This window comes from Myodes glareolus, chromosome 10 (assembly GCF_982192425.1).
Source record: "Myodes glareolus chromosome 10, mMyoGla1.1, whole genome shotgun sequence".
Taxonomy (NCBI): domain Eukaryota; kingdom Metazoa; phylum Chordata; class Mammalia; order Rodentia; family Cricetidae; genus Myodes; species Myodes glareolus.
In genome coordinates, this window is record NC_142035.1 from 10322883 (window position 1) to 10339695 (window position 16813).

General features: G+C 49.7%; 1 protein-coding gene across 11 annotated transcripts in view; it reads left to right on the plus strand.

The window, feature by feature from the left end:
* The window catches only part of Atp9a (ATPase phospholipid transporting 9A), a 99381-nt gene that overhangs the window by 21744 nt on the left and 60824 nt on the right, over positions 1-16813 (plus strand). For 4 of the 11 annotated variants that reach the window (XM_085696976.2, XM_087910951.1, XM_048441164.3 and 1 more), the window contains exons 2-4: positions 5218-5362; positions 9010-9123; positions 9944-10052. In XM_085696976.2, the coding sequence (XP_085553102.1) occupies positions 5218-5362; positions 9010-9123; positions 9944-10052 (368 nt within the window). Of the gene's footprint in view, positions 1-3630; positions 3817-5217; positions 5363-9009; positions 9124-9943; positions 10053-16813 lie in introns of those variants that run through there. The other 7 variants (XM_087910956.1, XM_087910953.1, XM_087910955.1 and 4 more) reach the window with 4 other exon arrangements.

Sequence of the window (16813 nt, forward strand, 5' to 3'; positions counted from 1 at the left end):
ATGTAGGTCAGAGGAGAGCCTATAGGAGTCAGTTTTCTCCTATGATGGAAGTCCAGGAGATTGAACTCAAGTCATCAGGCTTGGTGGCAAGCTCCTTTACCTACTGAGCCATCTCACTGGCCCCAGGTCAAACTGTAAATCAGGAGGCTGGAGAGACGGCTCAATGGTTAAGAGCACTGGCTGCTCTTGCAGAGGACCTGGGTTCAGTTCCCAGCACCCACATGGCAGCTCACAATTGTCTGTAACTCCAGTTCCAGGAGATCCAGTGCCTTCTTTTGACCTCCTTGGGCACTGCGTGTGTGTGGCACACGTGCACCTACATGCATACATGTGAAATACTCATATGTATAAAATAAATCTAAAATTTTTAAAATTTCCAATCTGCTGCTGTAGCTCCAGTGATCTCTACTGCATATAGATCAAGACCCAGACTCTGCCCTGGTGATGAGACTTTTGTCATTTCTGTCCACTGTTCATTCCCCTCCTTCCTGCTCTTTCTTCTCCCTCTTCCTTCTCCTTCCTCGCTCCTCTTTCCTTTCTCCTTCTCCCTCCTCCCTTCTCCCTCCTTCCTTCTCCCTCCTCTCTCCTTTCTTTTCCTTCTCCTTCCTCCTTTCCCTCCTCCTTCCCCCTCCTATTCTCCTTCCTCCTCTGACCTCATCTTTCCTGTCGCACAATGGTAGACTATTCCATCTGGACCAGTCTTCTATGATTGCTTCATGGCCTGTTTCTTTCTTCTCCATCCTTGCCTCATTGTTTCATCTGCCTGGATTGCACTGCTGTGCACGGTTACATCACTGCTGTGCATGGTTACATCATTGCTGTGGTGTTTGTTTATTTTACTTTTAATTTTTTGAGGCTCGATCTCACCATTTAGCCCAGAATACCTTCGGTCTCACAGTCCTTCTGTCTCAGTCTCAAGTGCTGGGGTTCTCCTGTGTGTCAGTGTGTGCCCTGTTCCAGAGCTCCCTCCTCCAGGCATCACAGCTGCCCTCATGGTCAGAGCAGTTGTGGCTGCTTGCTGGAGACCCTGCAATTGGGCCATTAATATTGATGTTCCCTCCTAGAAGGCAGAGATGGGCAGCATCATTGGGCTCTTACCCGAGAGTCGCTTCCTCCTCCTCCTGGCCAGGGTTACGCAGTTTGTCCCAAACATATGTGGCCTCATGATCTGGGGAGGTGCTAGAGTATCTAGACTGTGGATGGATAACTGAGGGCCACTCCATCCTTGCAGCTATGAGGAAGGCAGCGTCCATGCTGGGGTGGCTTCTCAGGTACAGCTGCTTTGGGGTCACTCACACCCCTGGAATTAACTGTCATCTATGCTCGTAAGTCCAGTGAATTCACTGGTTCCTCACTGGTCCTGTGAGAAAAGGGTTGATAGTTCCAGAAGCGCACCCAGCTTGGGGCACGGTTGCTCAGTTTCCTGCCCAGAACTCGGTTGTGTTATCCAGTAGCTGAGGCTCTGCTTTGTGAGTCCTTAGGGTGGCATGTGCTCGAACCGTGATGAAGAACCGGGACAGCTTGCCTTATTCTCCCCAAGTGCTCAGTAAACACCTGACCTGAACCGCAGTCTAATCTGTGTTGAAAGTCTGGATCTTATGCTTGTGGGAACTGACTGACAGGACAAGCAACCGATTAACTGGGGTTGGACTTGACATTAATTGTCCTGTGCTCAGATAATGCTGGGCCCTTAATTTACTGTGTGCTGAATGCTGTAGACTAAGGTCCTCGAGGCAGAGCAGCTGCCGCCGCCTTCAGAACAGCCACGCCTGGAAGCGGCTGTCACCGTCCAGCTGTTTGACTTTCCCTCATAGCAGGAGGGGCCTGAGTGTCTAGCCATTTTATGCAGTTTTGTCCCAGCCTCTTGGGGAGGGGCTGGAGTATGTCTCGGCTGGGAAGATCAACTGAGGTGGGGGAGACATCATCCATGCTGGGTGCAGACTATTCCGTTTGGCTGCCTTCGGGCCACATGCTGGTTTCCCAGAGTGAACTCTGGTGGAATCATGTTTTGGTTTGTGGTGGGAGCCATAGGAGGAGGGATAGACCATGCTTGTGTCTTCTTGGGGACATGTTTGGTAGTGGGGCTGGAAAAGTCCAGGATTTTGTTCTAAAATTTGGACCGTTCAGAACCTGGAATGTGACTTTTTTTTTTTTTTTTTTAAAAGACAAAGGGTCTTGCCTAAGCACAGACCGACCTTGAACATGCTATGCTCCCGTGGTCTTCTGTGTGTTGGGTTACAAGTGTGACAGTCTGGGCTGCATTGGTACTTTGTATTGGGTGGGCTTCCTCAGTGGGTGGGTCCTTATCGTAATGAATTTAACTGGGAAAACAAAACAAAGCCCTTAGTCTTCTAGCCAACACCTACACAAAGTTGAGAAACATGATGAAGGGAGTCCAAGTCTTTCCCTTGCCTGGAACTTGGCGAGTACATTAGGCTGGCTGGTTGTGAAGCCCCAGGAATCCACCTGTCTCGACTGCCCCAATGCTGACATGAATTATGAGCATGCTGTCACGCTTGGTTTTGTAAGAAAGGAAGGGTTTATTCTGCTGGTTCGAGGGTGCAGCCCTGTCGTGGTAGTGGGAACATTACATCCTCAGTCAGGAAGCCGAGAGGAGTGAATGGCCATCTCTAGCCTTTTAGGTGAGCGCTGGGGATTGAACTCAAGTCCGCGTGCTTGCAAGGCAAGCGCCCTACTGACTGGACCATTCATCCCCCAGGTGTAGTGCATTATCTTTTTGCACAAATTAGCGGTGGAATCATCTTGTGTTGAGGCTCTCCAGACAGTTGGGAAGTCTGCTTTATGGTAATTTCTGGAAACCGAACCACTTTCCTGATGATGAATGATAGACTTTGCTTCTGGTGTTTGGCTTACACTTTGAATGCTGTGGTGAACGTCTTGGGTCTTTGTGCTAGCACACGTGTACACACACACACACACACACACACACACGCCTATAGGTTACTAAGGAATAACAACCTAATTATTTAATATGTAGAACTTTTTGTAAACAAAACAAAACCCACAAAACTTGTAGGAACGGTAAACTGTGGCTCTCTTGTCTCCATCTCCCGTTAGATTATGGGGCTTACTATCTTCTCTCCTGATTTATCTGTTTGTTTTGTTACTTGTTTGTGTGAGTGTGGCCTGAATGTAGAGGTCTGAGGACAGCTCTCGGGAGGAAGCTCACTGTGGGCTCTGGGACTTGAACTGAGGCCATCGTGTAGAAAATGCTTTCGCTCCCTTAGCCGCCTCACCAGCTCGTACATACAACACGAAGGATTGTGGGAGAGGGAGACTTACCAGGAATTCTACACGTGACGTGGTCTGCTGCCTGTGAGTGGAATCTCCTCCCTCCCCCGTCCACCCCTCCTGCTCCCCGGTCTCCTCTTGCCTTGCTTCTAACACTTAGGCCACACAGCTCCAGCTTGTGGCCCCTCATGGCCAGCGCGGGGACTGTCTCTGCGAGCAGGCGCAGGCGTGTGAAGAATGTGGAGTCCTCAGGGCTTCTTGTATGGCTTCTGACCCTAGAACAACCTAGTGGCTCTCGGCGGTTACTGGCTGTGGCACCTGTCTGTATCCCAGCATGCTCCACCCAGCTGAGTTTACTGGAATGAGGATGCTATTTTTAAGAAAGAGCATTGTGTTTCATCATGGAAATTTTGAGCTTCTGAGCAGGAGCTGGCCGGCTGGCTCTGCTTTGGGGTCCTGCTACACATGGACCCCATGGGCTTAGCTCTGACCCTGAGCATCCCACCCATACCCGACCTGCAGGAGGAAAGGAAAAAGGAGGGTTCGCTGCGGACAGGGCGTCATGTGAGTCACAGCAGCTGTGTCTGGCTGGTTTCACTTTGCTTGGTGATATCGCAGGGGCTGGCAGTCTGGGAATTTTTTCCTCCCAGCCTGTGTATAAGGAGTGTGGAATGAGCATCACAAACAGGGATGTGGGACTTTCACTGTAGCCTTAGGGGGCTTGTGATTGTCAGGTCCCCTGTTTACAAGCTCTCGTGAAGTGGCTTCTCACGGTGGCTTTACTATGCTGGTGGTGGTGGTGGAGCCCCTTGTGTTCCTTGGCTTGTGTGAGGTGACTGGGAGCCAGGATCAGGGTGCGGAGGGTTGGTGCCAATGACCAGTGCTTTGGGAAGAGCTGGACAGGGAGTGGCTCTCTGGTCCTTGCTCTTGCAGCCGGTCACTGGCCCATCTCCAGGTTCTCTAGGTACATAGACATGGCCTTTCTGCCTTGTGCCTGTAATGTTTACTAAAAGGAGAATTATTGGCATGGGGATAAGATCCCTCTCTGTTCTTTATGTAATAGTCCTGACGGAGCAGGGACCCTCGCAGGCCAAGATCAGAGCTGGCTGCTGCTCATATCTTGGCTTACGGTCTTCATTCTGCACCCCCTGCTCCCATCTGTAAAATGTACAAAAACCATAATAATTGTTCCTGAAGTATATAAAGTTTCTTAGCTTAAATATTTTTTATTTTTCAATGAATGCTTTTTTAAAATAATTTTGGGTTTTGGGATTACATTAATTATGTTTCTGGATGGTGTGATTAAATACCTGACAAAGCTGCTTGGCAAGGAACGCTTTGTGTTCAGCTTACAGTCCATCAAGGTGGGGAAGCCATTGCCACTGGAGTGAGGCAGCTGGTGACACTGTGTCCACAGTCAGGACGCAGAGACCAGCGAGTGCTGGTGTCCCCAGGATCTCTCCTTTCTGTTGAGTTTGGGAGCCTGTGATGCTGCTGCCCCAGTGCCACTCCCGGGGCTGCCCACGTTTAGGGTGGTTCTTCCCACTTTCATTCACCCCATCTAGAAACTACCTTGTGGACACGCCCAGGGGCTTGTTTCTATGGTGATTCTGAATCTTCCCCAGTAACTATCACAGGGATACAGCACCTTCTCTTTGGACCACTGCATCTTAGGTCATTGGAGGGTGGTTGTTATCCCAGGTTGGGTGGCTGTAGCCCTACCCTGGCCAGGACCCTATAAAGAAGAAGCATTATGAGGCGAGTGGATGGATATGGGTGTGGCTGTGATGGTGTATGTTTGGCCTTGGTGTGACTCTCACGGGCACATGTGGGCATGACTTAGATGTGTGGGTAGAGTCTTGATGATGTGAGTGTGGCTTAGATGTGAGTATGGCCTTGATAACATGGGCGTGGCCTTGATAGAATGGGCGTGGCCCTAATTTTGTGGACTTATCTTTCCCTTAGGTGCTGTGAGTGGCTGAGATGCTGCGGTGGAGGGGAGCCCAGGCCCCGTACTGTCTGGTTGGGACACCCCGAGAAGAGGGACCAGCGATACCCTCGAAATGTCATCAACAACCAGAAGTACAATTTCTTCACCTTCCTTCCCGGGGTACGTGCAGCCGCAGTTTTCTTTCCCCGCTGTGAGTTTGTGCTGTGCTTCTAGCCTTAGCAGACCGAGGCTCCTGTGGTAGATTTGTGAACGTTTTCTCTCTGTGTCTTTACCACCGACCTTTCATCTTCTATGGCCGAGAGGACTGCACTTGCAGGGATGTCCGCCATCTTCCAGACTATGGTGCTCCCTGTCTGTTAGAATAACTTCATGTTTATTGGGTAGTTTGGAAACTTAACATTATAGTCAAAATGCCTAAATTGTTACCCTGTGCCATCACAGGGTAGGGGGCTGGGCCCAGGACGCCACTGCGGTGTAGGGGACTGGGCCCTGGAAGGTTGGAGATGGAAAGGACAGAGAGAAAGTTCAATCCTATCATCTAGAGAAGGAATTTAGACTTTTTGTTAATAAATGTTTCAGGAGGATGGGGGGATGTCTCATTTGGAACAGTACATGGTGCAAACAGAAGGACCCAAGTTGTGATCCCTAGCATTCACATAAACCCGGACATGGTGACACACAGCTGTAATCCCAGCATTCAGGGAGCAGAGCTGGGGACTCCTGGGCTCACCGGCTGACTTGTCTCCTAGTCAGTGAGTTACAAGGTCAGTGAGAGACCCTTCTCGAAACAAAGGTGGAGAGACAGCACCCTTGGCCCCCATGTACACTCACACACATGTGCACATGCATAGCAACATGTAAACACATACCCACAAATGTTTGTGGAGCCCTAAGGCTTTCCTTTGATCATGCATGAATTTGAAGCCACGCTCACACTTCTCCCATGGATGAGCATCCGCATATGCTTCAGGGCAAGCAGCAGCCAGGCCCCCCCCCCCCCCCCGTTCAGGAAGGAGGAAAAGCGACCATGCTTGCTATATTGTCTAACTGACCTGAAACTCTCAATGTAGACCCAAGCTGGCCTCAAACTCACGTAGGTCCACCTCTGCTTTCCTGGTGCTGGCAGCAAAGATGCGCGCCACCATGCCCTGCTGCATTGTTTTTATTAGCATGTATTATACACAATAGTGGATGTCATGCATGTGTATCATGTATTTTCACTATAGTCAACCTTCAACCCTCTCTCTCTTGTCCCTGTCATTCCCACTGATCCCTTACTCTTCCCAGGTGGCCCCCCTTCCACTTTCAGACCTTTTTTCTTTTGGTGACTCATTGAATTATTAGCGTTATTTATAGGTGCATTGGAGGTGACTAGTGGCTGTGCCCCTGAAGAAAGCCTCTGCCTCTCCCCAGCAGCTATTAGTTGGCCCAGTGAGCCCCTCCCCCATGGCGATGGAATTCTGACAGAGCCCATCTCCACTGCCTTCCTTTATGATGTTAACATTCTATTGTGGGGAGGGGATAGTGCCTTAGAGCACTTGTTGCTCACGCAGAGGACCTGGGTTCAGTTCCCAGCACCCACTTAGCAGCTTACAACCACACTTAGCTCCAGTTCCAGGAGCCCCAGCGCCCTCTTCTGGCCTCTGTGGGTACCAACCACATATATGGTCCAGATCTGCATGCAGGCAAAACACACATAAAATAAAACGAATAGATTTTAAAAATAAAAACTAAATAACTTCATTTGTGGGTCAGGTGTGGAGCACACTCTTAACTATAGCATTTGGGAGGTGGAGGAAAGGTATTTCTGTGAGTTAGAGGGCGTCCAGGATTACAAAGAGAGGCTTGTCTTAGGATTTCTGCTGTGAAGGGACACTGTGGCCACGAACTCGTGTGAAGGAAAACATTTAATGGGGTGGTTTAGTGTTCACAGGTTTAGTCCATTATCATTATGGTAGACACGGTGCTGGAGAAGGAGCTGAGAGTTGTACATCTTGATCCACAGCAGCAAGAAGCAACTGTGTACCACACAGGATAGCTTGAGTGTAGGAGACCTCAGAGCCCACCCCACACTGAGGCACTTCTTCCAGCAAGGCCACACCTCCTAATAGTGCCACTCCCTATGGGGGCTGTTTTCTGTTAAACTACCACAGAGCTCTTGTCTCAAGAAACCAAAACAAACTGGGCGGTGGTGGCACACGCCTTTAATCCCAGCACTCAGAAGACAGAGGCAGGTGGATCTCTGTGAGTTCAAGACCAGACTTCATAGCTACTGAGAAACCCTGTCTCGAAAAATAAAAAAAAAGAAAGAAAGAAAGAAACAAACAAACAAAAGCAAGCCAACAAACAAACATAAAAACCAAAACTTCTAGCTGACTGTGTTGGTGGACATTTTTAATCCCAGCACTTGGGAGGCAGAGGCAGGTGGATTTCTGTGAATTCTAGGCCAGCCTGGTTTTACAGGACAGTCTGGTTTCTGGACAGCCAAGGCTACATAGAGAAACCCTGTCTCAAAAAACAAACAAACAAAAAAAATTAAAAAAAAAAAAGCCCCTACATTTTTTCTCATGGAAACCAGGTTCCGGGCTGACTCCGAGGGTGGAGGCACTTGCTGCCAGGCCTGAGACCCCGAGCTCTGACTCCCATGGAGGAGAAAGCAAACCAACTCCTGCATTTGCCTTCTGATCTCTGCATGTGTACCGTCATGGTGTGCACTGCCCCCTTTAATAAAATAAAAAAATGCAATTTTAAAATCCCATGGGTGAACATAATTTCTTTTTCAGTTTTTTGTTTTGTTTTTTTGAGACAGAGTTTCTTTGTGTAGCCCTGGCTGTCCTGGAACTCATTCTGTAGACCAGGCTGGCTTCGAACTCACAGAGATCCACCTGCCTCTGCCTCTCAAGTGCTGGGATAAATCCCATGGATAGATATAATTTTTGCCTTCAAATTACAGCATAATGGTCTCCCACTAGAATCCCTTTCCAAACAGAGGTTTGAGTTGCCAGATGTACTTCTAAAACACATAGTTTAAGAAATAAAACACAGTGTTGGGTATATAGCACGGGCCTTTAATCCCAGCACTTGAGTTCAAGGTCAGCCTGGTCTACATAGCTAGTTCTAGGCTAGCCAGGGCTACATGGAGAGACCCAGTTTCCAAAAACAAAACTAAAAGGGACATAAGATGTGGACCAGGGATGGCTCAGTGGTTAAGGCCTGTGCTGCCAAGTCTGAGGGCCTTAGTTCTGTTCCTGTGACCCATGTGGAGGGAGGAGAGAGCCAATTCCTGGACTCACATGGTAGATACACAACCACAATAAAACTCTCAGAATCTGACGGACATAGTAATAGCCCCTGTGTGATCGTCCCCATTAGCTGCTCTGTGTCTTGCATTCACACAGTTTGCTTTTTGAGACAGGCTAGTCTCCACTTACTAGGTAGCCAAGGATAACCCTCAACTTCTAATCCTCCTACCTCTGCTCCCTAGTGTTGACATTCCAGGCGTGCACCACACTGAGTTTATACGGTGCTGGGATTGGAGCCCATGATGTCACGCATGTGGCGGGGGTGGGGTGCATGGATGACGACAACCCACTGCTCTCCCCACTGAGCCACACCCCAGCCCCTGCAGCTGTTTTTCTCTTGCTCACATCTGCCTTCCTAGAGCACACAGGACTACTTAGTCCTTGTTTATGCAGGCAGCATGTCAGCTGCCTTCTCTGCAGGGGTGCTTTGCCCTCCGCCCTCCCTCTGAGCCTGCCCAGCTACCACACCTAGAAGGTGCTAATGTTGCCTGCTCACCATTCCAGGTGCTCTTCAGCCAGTTCAGATACTTCTTCAACTTCTACTTCTTGCTTCTGGCCTGCTCCCAGTTTGTCCCCGAGATGAGACTCGGCGCCCTCTATACCTACTGGGTTCCGCTGGTGAGTAGGTCAGCCTCAGGTTTGCAGACGGAAAGTTCTTTGTTTCTGTCCCCTGGGCATCTGGGCCTGCACAGTGGCTTTTTAAGGGACGTGGTGCTCTTAAGCCAACATGCTGGGCATCCCACCTTTAGTATTTAGGCTGCAGGTTAGACACCGTCAGGATCCAACTGCAGGAGAGCTAGTTAGGTGCTCCAGACATTCATTCAGCTGTCAACTCCATGGCCCTTGTTTCAGCCAGGAAAACACTTGCTCTTTGTGGTGTGGTTCTAGATTTGAGTGGCAGAGTGAAGACAAACTCTCAGTCTTCACAGATGGTGGTTGGTCTGTGTAACATAAGGGGGCCTGCTTGTTGGGGTTTATGTCCTGCCCAGTTCCCCACAACTGGCAAGCCCCAAAGAAAATCACACAGAGATCTCCATAAGATTATAAACTGATTGGCGCATTAGCTCAGGCTACTTATTAGCTCTTGTAGCTTATATTAATCCATTATTCTTATCTGTGTTAGACACATGACTCGGTACCTTTCTCAGAGGGCAGCTCACAACTTGCCTCTTCAGTGTTCTGGGCAGAACTGCGGAGGGAGCTTCCTTCTTCCCAGAATACTCCTGTTCTCATTGCTCCACCTCTACTTCCTACTTCCTGTCTGGTCGACCCGCCTATACTTCCTGCCTGGCCAATTAGCGTTTATTTAAAACATGATTGACAGACATGTTGCGGGAGAATACAGACAATTCTCCCGCACCTGGTCTGTCACTTTGCCCCAAGTATGGGAGACTATAATTGGTCTTGGCAGGGCTCACCTCATCCCTTCTCTCGGCAGGGCTTCGTGCTGGCTGTCACCATTATCCGTGAGGCAGTGGAGGAGATCCGATGCTACGTGCGGGACAAGGAGGTGAACTCCCAGGTCTACAGTCGGCTCACATCACGAGGTCAGCCTGGGCAGTGCTGGTAACTTAGCCACTGCTGCAGACAGCTGGGGGAGCAGAGTTGCAGGTCCAGCCTTGGGAAGGTTGCTCAGACGCTAGAGGATAAGTTCTGGCCACAGCCATTGTGCTCTTGAGAGTTGGTCCTGTCGCTTAACTCAGCTGCATCTCGCTTACTGACTCACCTTTCCCTTCCCTTTGCTGACTGAGAAGGAGGGATCGTCCCGTTTATGTGATCCTGAGCGGCTTTAATTTTATATTTATTTATTGTGTATGTGCGTGTTGGTGTGTGTAGGGGTGTATGACACGTGCACATGGAGGTCAGGGAGCAGCTTGCAGAAGCCATTTCTCTACTTCCACCCTGTGGGTCTCCGGGATCAGTGTCAGGTTCTTAGGTTTGGTGACAAGTGCCTTTACCTGCTGAGTTACCTCGACGGCCCCAGAACAACTTGTAAAAACATCATTTAGGAGCTGGGGGCATAGGTAAGTCAATAAAGTGCCTGCCTTGCAAGCAGGAGGACCTGAGCTTGACCCCTGAGCCCCTGTGAAAACCCAGGAGTGACGGCATGTGCCATGCTCCCAGCATCGAGGAGGAAGGGACAGGTGGGCTCCGGGCTTACTGACTGCCTGGCCTGGCCGAATAGGTGATCTGGGCCAGTGAGTGACTCTGTCTCAGAATATAAGGTGGAGGCTGGAAAGATGGCCCAGCAGTTAAAAACACTTCCTGCTTTTACATAGGACCCACGTCCAGTTCCCAGGATCTATGTGGTATCTCACAACCACCTGTCACTTTGGTTCCAGGGAGCCGATGCCCTCTCCTGGCCTCCATGGTACTGTATGAACATGTTGTACACATACTTGCAGGCAAACACTCATACACATAAAACCAACCAAATAAATAAATATGGACAGCTCCTGAGCAACAGTACTCAAAACTGTTCTCTAGACTGCACACACACACACACACACACACACACACACACACACACACAACTTGTCTGGGCTATACATACACACACACACACGAAAATTAATAAATGACAACTTTCAAAGGTCGCATTCAATAGAAACCGCTGTATTACAGTCAAGCATTGCTTCCTAAGATCTTTTCAAAGGCAACAGCTTTATACAAACCCTGAATCTGTGGAGACATTTTTCTGGGGCCATAAACCCTTGATCTGGTAGCATTGCCAAGTTGTTGTCTTTCCTCACTGACTCCCTGCATCACATTTCAAATGAGAGAACTTTAATTTTATTGTATATTTAAATTTTTATTTAGCTTTAAGTTTTATGTGTTTTGGCCTGCATGTATGTCTGTGCATACAGTACTCTTCTGAGCTTGAGGGCCTCCGTGTGGGAGCTGTGGATGAAACCTGGCCCTCTTAGAGTGGCCAGGAGTCTTAACCTCTGAACCACCTCTCCAGTCCCGACTTTATTATAGTTAGAACTGTGCTTTGTTACATGTGTGTGGTCCAAGAACCAGTTGGAGGGGTCTGTGCTCTCCTTCCACCGTGTTGGTGTCAGGACAGAGGTTGTTGGGATTGGTAGCAGGTATCTTTACCAACTCAGCCCCTCACCCATCCTTAAATGTAGAGCCTTGAAACCCCACCCACATCCACCCTTGGAGAAGCCCAGCCTTGATGGCAGCCAGCGGCCCCAGCCGCAGCAGGTTCAGGTGTGCCTTGGGAGGCTGTTGGTGAAGCCAAATGGAGGCAGGAGTGCTAAATACCCTGAGGTTCCTGGCCTCCTCAGCAAGGAGCCTTGTTTTAGGACAGACCCATCGTCCCAGAGGGTCTTGTTTTTGGGAAATGGAGGATTGTGAAAGAGATAACTGAGAGACTGTCAGATGCAGCAGGCTTGGCAGGCAGCCGGCCTCTGGCGGCAGAGCTCCCAGGAGAATTCCCTTCTGGGAAACACATTGGGGTGACACCCTTAGGAAGTGTTCTGTGTTGTTTGAAGACCTTCTCAAGGTTGGTGGTCTGAAGCCCTCGTGTCTCTGGAATAAGGAGAGATTTAAATTAGATTGCAGATGCCTTTGTACGGCACAGCTACTGTGTTTTGGGCAAAGGTCTTTACAAGGCAGGGGAGGAGTGTTGGGGGCCAGTCTGTAGACTGCTGTGCTGGGTGGTCTCTGGGCTGTGTGATTAAATTATATTAAATCCCGTCTTAATAACATATTCTTACTATAACATCAAGATGTTTGGCAACTGAGAAAAGCCACACTGGCGATGAATGGTGGCTCTCTTCAGAGCCCAAGCGGAGCAGCCTTTAGACTCTATTCAGCTAGCTGGCCAGGCCCTCGCCTTTCTGTGCGTCCTTTCATATCTCAACTCGTTTCTGGTGAGAGATTCTTCAGTCCTCTCCTGCACGCCCCATTTCCGGCTCCCGCCTTGATTCCGCTTGGTTGTTGAAGAGACATAAGAAGAGTTGGCAGAGCCGGGTGGTGGTGGCGCACGCCTTTAATCCCAGCACTCAGGAGGCAGAGGCAGGCGGATCTCTGTGAGTTCGAGGCCAGCCTGGTCTACAAGAGCTAGTTCCAGGACAGGCTCCAAAGCTACAGAGAAACCCTGTCTCGAAAAACAAAAAACAAAACAAAACAAAAACAAAACAAAACAAAAAAACCCAAAAAAGGCACACCAGTGCACCAGAAGGAGAAAAACACACAGATTCAATTCGAATATTAGCCCAGGCCCTGGCTCTGCAATTTGTTTTAGAAGTCCAGCAACCCCTCTAGAGACTGTCAGCCTGGACAGAGATCCAGGCAGGGTTAGCTAGCTGGTAGACTCTGGAATGGAGACACAGGAAACTAATTTTGAACTAATATTTCCTCCAGGGAATCGCTGAAGAAGAGGCCACAAATGTGCCTGAGTCCATCTGCGGAGTCTTTACCTTTCTTTTCCAGGATTTACATATGTGTGTTTGTATGTGTGTGTACATGCATCAGTGTGAGTTGCGTGTACATGTGTGTGCACGTATGTGTGCGTTTTCATGTACGTGTGTGTGCATGCCCCAGTGGGTCTCAGAGGACAACTTCAACGATTCTGTGTTCTTCTGTTGTGTGCATTCCAGGGATAGAATTTATAGGTAGGCCACCAGTCTTGGCCATGGCAAGTGCCTTTACCTGCTGGGATAATCAGGCTAGGGCTTGCATTTTCACGGTGAGTACTTGGTTCTTCATATGGGCCTCCCTTCCCGGTTAACTCGGCACGAAGGTCTAAGTGAAGCCAAGGTGATTAGTCTTGAATCGGTGCAAGCAGAGGCACAATGAGCACTCTGGCCTCACTCCTGCTGGGGACATCTGAACAGATGGCAAACCAGAGGCCTATGTGGGGTGTGCACACTCTCGAGTCTTCAGTATAGGACTGTGCTGTATACTAAACATGGTCCCTTGCCTCTCTCGAGCCCTGTTCTCTCGGGTCTCCCGCTCTGCAGTGTCCTGTGAGCACTGTTAGCCCAGCTGCAGAGTGCCCATGGTCGGTGAGCGCATCTTCCTCCGAAGGCCTCCTTTTTCAGTTCCATCCCAGAACCCCTCTGGCTGGTCCATAGGCTTGTGACCTGGGTACTCTGCATGTCTTTAGAAAGTCCTGTCCCAGTGGCTAACATCAGCATGAAGGGATGAAGTCATTAGTAGGAACTTGTTCAGTCAATCGCTAGCTGAAGTACTGCTTTTCTGTCCTCCTAGTTTAATGACTGAGTTGGAATTACGTACTTTTTTTTTTTTTTAAATTAAAACATTTTTTTTGGGGGGGATTTCACCATGCAGACCAAGCTGACCTTGAACTCACATAGATCCACCTGCCTCTGTGTTCCAAGTGCTGGGATTAAAGCTACCTTACTCAGCTAAATTTTTGTTTTGTGTGTGGGTGTTTTGCCTGCATGTGTATCTGTGATCTGTGCACCATGTACATGCAGTACCTGTGGATGCCAGAAGAGGGCGTCAGATCACTTGGAACTGGAGTTTCGGGTGGTTGTGAACCACCATTTGGGTGTTGGGAATCAAACTCGGTCTTCTACAAGAGCAGCCAGTCTTAATCTCTGAGTCATGTCTTTGTCCCAGAGTTTGTCTTATTTATAGTCACGGGCTTTAAACTTTCTTCATAACTAGTTTTAGTTGTTAGTGTCTGTTGTGTGTGTGGTGGGGTGGGGGTCGAACCCAGGACGTCAGGCTTGCATAGAGTGCTTTACTAGTCAAGCCATGTTGCTGGCCCTCGTGATGTCTTCTTGATACTCAATATTAAAACTCCTGCAGCAGAAGTCCTCCAGGATAGGGCTTCGGATAGACTCGGCACAGATTTTCATGACGTCTGACAGACGCAAAGTGATGCTTTGGCTTTTTCTTTGCTAATATTTAATATTTACTGTAAATCAGAGGTGAACGGATCCATTGTTCAGTGTAAAAACTGAACAGTATCTCACATTAAAGTCGCATAGTCAGCCGGGTGGCGGCGGTGGTGGTAGTGCTTGCTGGAGGCAGAGGCAGGCAAATCTCTGAGTTCAAGGCCAGTCTGGTCTACAGAGAGAGTTCCAGGACAGTCAGGGCTGCACAGAGAACCCTGTCTCTGTGTGTAGAAACCATGTACACGAGCACCTGGCACACCTGTGGAAATCAGGACCACACAGGGGGTTCTCATCCTTCACCGTTGGCGGTCCTGAGAATTGAGCTCAGAACAGCCATGGCAACAAGCGTCTTCTCCTGCTGAGCCATCATCTCCCCACCCCCTGCCCTGCTCATTTCCCCCCAAACTGCTTTCTGCTTTCAGTCTGTCAGCCTGTTTGTCCTTTGGAGACATTGCCAGCCAGTGCTGACCGTCGATATGTTCATTGAGAAATCTCTGACTTGAGTGTGAGCTCAGCATTTCAGCTCTAGCCTTCTGCCGCCCGCCCTTCCTCCCTCCCTCCCTCCCTCCCTCCCACTCCCTCCCTCCCTCTCCCTCCCTCCCTCCCTCCCTCCCTCCCTCCCTCCCTCCCTCCCTCCCTCCCTCCCTCCCTTCCCCCCTCCTGACAGAGTTAAACAGAGGCGCTTTATGGCCACACTTTTCCACCTTGGCTTGTTGTTCAAGTGAGCCTTTCCCTGGGCCTTGGGGCTGCTGATACTTAAATATAAAACTTCACCTTTATGCCTCTGAACTCAGGGCCTGCGGAGGTGTTCTGATGTCAGCCCCAGGAAACGTACACATGAGTGAAAATTTACAGCTCGTCACTGCCACAGTTAGATTAGAGAGTAATCCATTAGCCAGGGCCGATGAGGCCGGCCCACAGCAGCAGCCTTATCCTGCACTTACTGTGAAAAATAGAATTGTAACTTGAGGTGTTCAGGGTCAAAAACCTGGCCCCCACGGACCGGTGCCCTGGAACTTGTTTAAGGTTCCCCCCTTTGTGGGGGAGGGATGGAGTGTGTGCAGTCACCGCTTGCTGCAGTCTAAGGAAACATCTGGCGTCCCCCTGCCCGCTGCAGAGACAGAAGGTTCTTATTCTGGAGCTGTCATCCATGAAAGGTGGGCTTGGGCCCGTTGGTTTGCTTATGAAAAGCGTGGGGTCCAGCGCTGTAGAAATAAACAGCTGTGCCCATTGGTCGTCTGTCCCCTCTCGTAAACTGACTGCAAGCCTGCTGGAGTGGGGTGGTGAGACTGGGTGGGGCCGAGTTCTCAGAAGCTGGTTAATGATCAGGGATGTGTCTGGAGAATTTCCCTCCCCACGTCTATAAGCATCTCATTTCAGCCTCTGTCGGAGTCTCCACTGCACTGGGAAAACCTCAGGGCCTTGGGGCTGGCAAGATGTCAGTGAGGAAGGCATTGCTGCCAAACCTGATGACCCGGGTCTGAGCTCCTCAGTCCACGTGGTGGAGGGAGAGAACCAGCGCCTTTAAGTTACCCTCTGACCTCCACACTCACGCTGTGACACACAAGTGCCTACACACACACACACAGTACCTACACATACATGCAGTACCTACCTTTGTACATGTATGAAACAAGCAAAATGCATGTGTGGAGACATCTTAGAGCCTGGCAGTGGATTCTGGGTACAGGACCCTGGAGGGGAAAAGCCAGGTTCCAGGTCTTCACTTCTCAGGCTGCTTTCTGAGGACAATGTTTTGGCCTTTTGTCGTCTTCTCTTGAGCCTGCTGGAGAGTAGGCAGGGCTCAGTACAGAGCAAAAATACAGATTCTGTTTTAAATTTAAGCATAAAAACGTGTGTGTGTGTGTGTGTTGAGGTCAGAGCACAACTTTTAGGGATTTGTTCTCTCCTACCATGTGGGTCCCCAAGACTGAAGTCTGATCACGCACTTGGCAGCAGGCTCCTTTACGCACTGGGCCATCACACTGGCCCCTAGTTAAGGATTTTCAGCTCCTGCCCCGACTGCTTCCGTGCTTTCCACTGCTGTTTCTACTCTTCCTGTCCCACCCTCCTCCTGTTTTATGAACATTTCCGGGAGACGGTGGTGGATACACAGTTAGGAGTCGTAGGATCTAATTTGCCTTTGGTTCCAGGAGTCAGTCCCAGCCGCTGGAGGCTGCCCCGGTCCTTGTATTTCAGTGGCTCGTGAAATGGGGCAGGTGAGAGGAGCAAGTGCATAAAGGCTCTTGTCACCAAACTTGACAGCGGAAGGAGAAAACCAATCTGAAAGTTGTCATCCAGCCCCCACACATGTGCGCGCACGCACACACACCCCACCATGTATGAGGTGGGAAATCCAAGATTTATGCTTGGCATTCACACTAATGTAACAGGTGTGAATCTAGGGATCTCTTTCTTTTCATTAATTT